This window comes from Misgurnus anguillicaudatus, chromosome 6 (genome assembly GCF_027580225.2).
Source record: "Misgurnus anguillicaudatus chromosome 6, ASM2758022v2, whole genome shotgun sequence".
NCBI classification, from domain to species: Eukaryota; Metazoa; Chordata; class Actinopteri; order Cypriniformes; family Cobitidae; genus Misgurnus; species Misgurnus anguillicaudatus.
Window position 1 is genome coordinate 25591239 of NC_073342.2, and position 6317 is coordinate 25597555.

General features: G+C 37.1%; 1 protein-coding gene across 3 annotated transcripts in view; it reads right to left on the reverse strand.

Annotated features, from left to right (window-relative positions):
* Positions 1 to 789, reverse strand: part of gse1a (Gse1 coiled-coil protein a) — a 43806-nt gene extending 43017 nt beyond the window's left edge. The window contains exon 1 of one of the 3 annotated variants that reach the window (XM_055192259.2): positions 589 to 789. Coding sequence is in view for 2 of the 3 variants with exons in the window: in XM_055192258.2 (XP_055048233.2) it covers positions 408 to 435 (28 nt within the window). In the remaining variant the exon portion in view is untranslated. Of the gene's footprint in view, positions 1 to 407; positions 536 to 588 lie in introns of those variants that run through there. The other 2 variants (XM_055192258.2, XM_055192257.2) reach the window with 2 other exon arrangements.
* Positions 790 to 6317: the final 5528 nt, after the last annotated feature.

Genomic DNA, 6317 nt, shown 5'->3' on the forward strand with positions numbered 1-6317 from the left:
ATTAAATCAATCAATAATCAGCGTTTAAGCACATTTTCCTTAGTTGCAATATGTGTACATCAGGTAACTAGTACTGTATTTAGACTCGCAACCACATCAAAAGCCAGATCAATGCTTTAAAGCACAATGAATCACACAAGAAGCAAATGGGAGATAAACGCAAAATTAACCTTGAGGTTACAGAAGAGCCGAAGGTCATATAACTCAACCACGACTGTAATCTTTCACCAACACACAGAAAACAAAACAAATATGGTTTAAAACAGTTTTGCATATGTGATGGGTCACATAAAAAGCGAAAAGATCGCATAAAATGCAATTTAGCTTAAAATGTGTACTGGAGTCAAAATCGATCAAGAAAGATCGCGGTATTTCATAAACATGCGTAATACATAAAGAAAACTTACACAGAAACGATGAATAATAAAATACCATAGTGGACTATCACTGAAAACAAAGCGGCACGATCGCGCAGTTCCCCGGCACGCGATGATATGCTCACAACAAAAGCGCGAGCGATTAACAAACGCAAACACAACGCGTTTCAGTCGAAATCACATTAACACATCTATACGCGCGAGAACTTACCTTAAAACAGAGTAAAAACGTGTTTGCCGTGTATCTAATGCAGGAGTAAATCCATCGCGTCCATCCGGCGCCAGCGCAGCGGTGGAGTACGCGCAGCGCGCCGCAGTGAGTGAGCAGCGCGTGAAGGCGGCGCTTGCACCTGCTCCACTGATCCGCCCCCCGGAGGCCGAGCCACGGTCACGGGTGACGGACCTCCTGCCCACTGAGGGCTGAAAGGATGGAGGTCATGTCACACTGTCAACAATCTCACTGTGTGTGTGCGCGCTCGTGTTGAAGGAATGCTGTATGTTAATATTAATGCGTGTGTCTGTCATAGAAGCAAGCGATAAAGGTTTAGCACCATTGGAAAGGCTGGCTCTTAAGTAAAATGTAAAAATGATTTATTAAATTATGTTTAAATTTGTATATGCTTACTATTGCCAAAGCTTGTAAATTATTTTTTATGATTTTATCGAATGTATTGTCCTGTGAAATAAAATTTGATTTTTTTGCATTTTAGTATCAATAGGCTGCTTTAGCTTTAAAGGGATAGTTCACCCCAAAATGAACATTTTGTCATTATTTACTCACTCTCATGTTGTTACAAACCTAAATAAATTTCTTTGTTCTGATGAACCCGAAGAAGATATTTTAAAGAATGTTTAACCGTTCATGAGCCCCATTCACTTCCATAGGAAAAAAAGACTACTAGGGAAGTGAATAGGGCTTTCGAACGGTTTGATTGCGAACATTCCTCAAAATATCTTCCTTTGGGTTTATCAGAAAAAATACGTTTATACAGGTTTGTAACAACATTTTGGGTGAACTATCCTTTTAAGGGTATCTGTACGTTAATATGCTCCTTAACACTGACAAAATTTACAAATTTTCATGAAAATGTTAACGTTCAAAACCTTATCTTTCACTTCCACCAGGATGGATCAATGATTTTGAAAACGTAATTCTGCACTTCAGTTTCTCATCTGATTCCAGTCTGCAAGGGACCCCAAACACTTTTGGCTATTTTAAAAGGGGAGGGACCCTCAAAAGGCCCCGCCCCAATTTATTGTGTTGGTGGTGAGAATTTCATGAAGGCATAACTATAAATAAGTTAACACTAATTATAATAATAATAATAATAATAACAATGATATATATAATTGAATAAAAGGCCTTTACAAATAGATATAGAGTGAGCCAACTGATTCAAACATACAATAAATAAAAATGTATACAAAAAACATAAACATTTAAATGGCTAAGCACATGAAATCGCAGATTAAATAACATAAAGAAAGCCTACCAGAATTGACTTTTAAAATATGAGGTCTAAATACATAAACATTGCACATTAAATGGGTTATGCGTCTGTTAGACTAAGCAAACAATACTTATAACCATAAAATTTGCTAGTTACTATCACATAAACCACATGCAAATTATAATATGGTTAAAATTCTCGTCTGTGCTGAGGAAAAACTACTTTAAAAAAAACAACTGTGTCAAAATCTACTTTACCTTTTAAACATAAAGCAGCAGTCTGTTACTTTTCCATCTTTATTGTAATCTCCGTTTGAAACATAAAGTTGCAGGTTCCTTTATATTTACGTGTTGAAAAACACCAGACATTTCTCGCGAAATGCAATGTGATACCTTAAATTATTTTATAATAATGTTATAAGTAGGGATGCACCGAATATTCGGCCACCGAAACCATTCGGCCGAAAGACTTTTATCACCGAAGCAATATGGCCGAAATGTTGTGATGACGCAAACAGAAACCGCGACCTGCACGTGCTTGTCTGAAGCAACATCTGCGGTGTGGACGTATTTAAAAGACTTGATCGATCAGAACTCTTGATGTGTAAACTTTAGAGAGAGTTGCGACACTGTGTCTCATACTGTAGGCTATTAACATACATTTGGCGAATAAAGCAATGAAAAACAACGTAACGTTTAAGGGCACTGAGTAGTGCATACACAGAGAGACGCGTTTCAAAAAGCAAGCAAACATAAAATCTTTCTGTTCTTGACAGGGCACATACAAACAAAATGGTCTCCACAGTATTCTTTTTCTAATAAAAACATTTGTTTATGTCTTAAGTGTATGTATAGATTACAGTCAGAAACTAGTCTGTGCTTATTTGTTCTTAAAGAGACAGTAACCTCGATTAACCTACTTAAGTCTGTGTCATTAATGTTAATCAAAAAACCGAAGACAAAAGAGAAAATCACTTCTGTAGCTCTAATAATAATAATAATTATATTGAATTTTTACTATAAAGACAGTTTTATGATTTATTTAATTCGATTTCTGTACCTAATGCTAATTTCAGACCTTACTAAATGTGCAACTTTGTTCTTTTTTTATAAATGTTTGCAATTTCTTTATTTGTTCTTAGATTTTTCCCACCCACTTTTTTGCTGATCCGAAAAATAATCCGATCCGTGCCTCAAAAACTGTAATTCGTGAGTTTTGTGATCCGTCACACCCAAAGTTAGTACACAGTGATAGCCATAAATCTAATGGTACTAATAATTGCCATAATAATTTCTTTCGGTTTTTCGGTTTTCGGCCTTGGTTTCCTCTTTTTCGGTTTTCGGTTTCGGTGCATCCCTAGTTATAAGCTTATAACCTTACCATTGTACTTGCTCAATGACTGATTTTTGTTTGTTAAACGATTGCAGCTTTAAAGTAATACATTTGGCAATAGACTATAGAGTTATTTATGCAAAATAAATGAAGGAGTGCAGACATAAAAATGGTGTAAATCTGTATCCCCAAAAGGGTTTACCACATTCTCCGTCTCTCTTTCTCTCCCAGAAAGACAACACTGCGAGTTTAAAACCTCGCATTTCAACCTTTAAGCCTCCGTCTCCAATTGATTCTCACTTAGTGCACATACTGCGCACACACACTATAGCTGCAGGGCATCCTTGAGCGAGCACGAATGTTTGTGTGTGTCTGTCTATTGAGCGATCAAATGACGGACCACAGTGCTAATAGTGAAAACGGGTAGGATGTATTTATGCGTGTGGTATAAATGATACTTGCACCTTATCTGGGTCTGTTTTTGAGTCTCTCCCTGCGTGTGTGTGTGTGTATGACAGTTAACTGATTACAGAGGCACCTGCAGCTGTGAGACACACATACAGACTCAATGGGGGAAGACAAAGAGGATTGCGGTGGTGGGGTGGCACACGTGCTCCTTCTGTTTGTACGACTGTGTGTGCACCTGTAGTTGTCTATGTGTGTGTGTGTACTTGTGAAACTGACATGATTTATCTCCACTCAGCGGGAACGCAATCTCACAGCATCCCACAATGCATTTATGCACCTCACTGCTTTGACCTTGGTGCTCTCCAAAAAGCTCAGATCACACACATACTCGCACACATTCTGAACTACAATGTATTTACAATACACACGGTTGGTAAATATCTAACCATTGGGTTTAAATTAACCTGTGTTGGGTTGCTTCAACCCAAAATGCTTGGTTGTTTTAACATTTGCCTTCTTGTTACTCCTAATTTAAACTGAGACGTTTAAAGGTGCAATGTGTAAATTTTAGCAGCATCTAGTGGTGAGGTTACGAATTGCAACCAACGTTTCAGTCCACCGTTCACCAAAACAAAAAGAGAAGCTACGGTAGCCGCCACCAGACAAACATGCCATCTGGGAATCAACTTAGTAAAAAAAAGTTTGTGCGTTAAGGGCTTCTGTAGAAACATGGCGGCACAAAATGGCGACTTCCATGTAAGGGGACCCTCATTGTATGTAGATAAAAACGTCTCGTTCTAAGGTAATAAAAACAAAACGGTTCATTATGAAAAGTCTTTATATTTTATATTGCATTTCTGTCAAAAGATACTTATAAAAGTTACACACTGCACCTTTAACATAATGTGCAAGCTGCTCTTTTTTAATACAGAAAAATGAATACAGTAGTGCCAAAAGGAAACATTGACATCATCATCATCTCTCTATAAAGTCTGAACAGATCCTCGGTTGAAGTCTATGATGATTTTGTTGTTAAGTGAATTACACATCAGTTACAATCACAGCTGTTGTTTAAGGTCTTTGACGCTTTACTGTTAGCGTTGTGGGTCCCTGATGTATCTGATGGTCATCCCATCAATTTTTGCAATGTAATAACATATTTCTGTTAACACTCGACAGCTGTTCTTGCTGCCTTTAAAGGTCATTAAACCAGACGAACAATAACTTTAGTGACTTAAATCATCCAGTTTAACAAGATTATCTAGTTTATTGACAACATCCTCCTGCTGTTCTTTTAACAGGCACATTGCCAATCAGTGCTCTTATTTTGCTATCATCAAAAATACGGTTGATTTTAAAAGCATCTCGATTTCCATTTTTGACAATACTTGCTGCCGTGTTTTTGGACACGCCACCTCTGAATAGAGAGTTTACCAATGGCCGCATTGTTTTTCTCCCCTCACAATACGTTTTTTCCTCAAAGCTAAGCTGCCCTGCGGCATTTCTCTTTATTGTAGGTCTTGACATGATCAGACTTGTTGACACGATCATTCAGTCCGCAACATCTGCTTATACGCATACGCATATTTGTTTTGCATGTTAATGCTTATAGGTAAATCTGTCAACCGATATGGAGATGCACACTTACATCAAGACTAGATGTTTACGTGTATGCAAATGTGGGCACTCTAGGAAAAGATTTACATGCGACACTAACTTGTGAAATCGCTATTGTAATCATAGCTATTGTCATTAATAGTTTGATTATCAACTTGCAAGATTAGCACAACTGAAGGTTGGTAACTGCTTGAACATAAACTAAGTAGTTTGATATTAACAGCACTGTGAAATCCCAGCAAGAAATATACATAATTTCACTGTCTAGCTATAGACCCAATATAGCCTGGTTATGAGTAACCCACGTCTAGACAAAATAAACTTGTGAGATGTATGATATCTCATCATGTAAGCAAAGTCAACAGTGATCAAGGTGTTTGGTGACATTTATTTATTTATTTAATTAATTGCATTCATTTTTGGGCTATGGTTAGACGTTTATTAAATTTTTACAGTGGGCCTATTTCCCATCTTTAAATACATTACCCAGCCGAAATTTTGCCTTGTTTTAGACGTCTGGGCTGTGATTGAACAGCTATTAGACATTTTCAAAATGCAAAATTGCTTGCTGGGATGTTTTACTGTATTGCACTGTTACTGTACACATTGAAATATTTTTTTTTAATTTCTTATATATATAAATTCCAGTCTTTGATTCTGATCAATTGTTTACATAAAGGGGTGGCAGCCATAGTCACTTAAACCACTTTAATGATTTATTTATGCTGGGAGCTTGTAGACAGTCCCTTTAGCCTTTTTCATTAAATCCAGATTTAAAGGGACACTCCACTTTTTTTGAAAATATCATTTTCCAGGTCCCCTAGAGTTAAACATTTGATTTTTACAGTTTTGGAATCCATTCAGCTGATCTCCGGGTCTGGTGGTACCTCTTTTAGCATAGCTTAGCATAATCCATTGAATCTGATTAGACCATTAGCATCGCGCTCAAAACTAACCAAAGAGTTTCTATATTTTTCCTATTTAAAATTTGACACTTTTGTAGTTACATCGTGTACTAAGACAGACGGAAAATTAAAAGTTGGGATTTTTTAGGCCGATATGGCTTGGAACTATACTCTCATTCTGGCGTAATAATTAAGGACTTTGCTGCCGTAACATGGCTGCAGGAGGC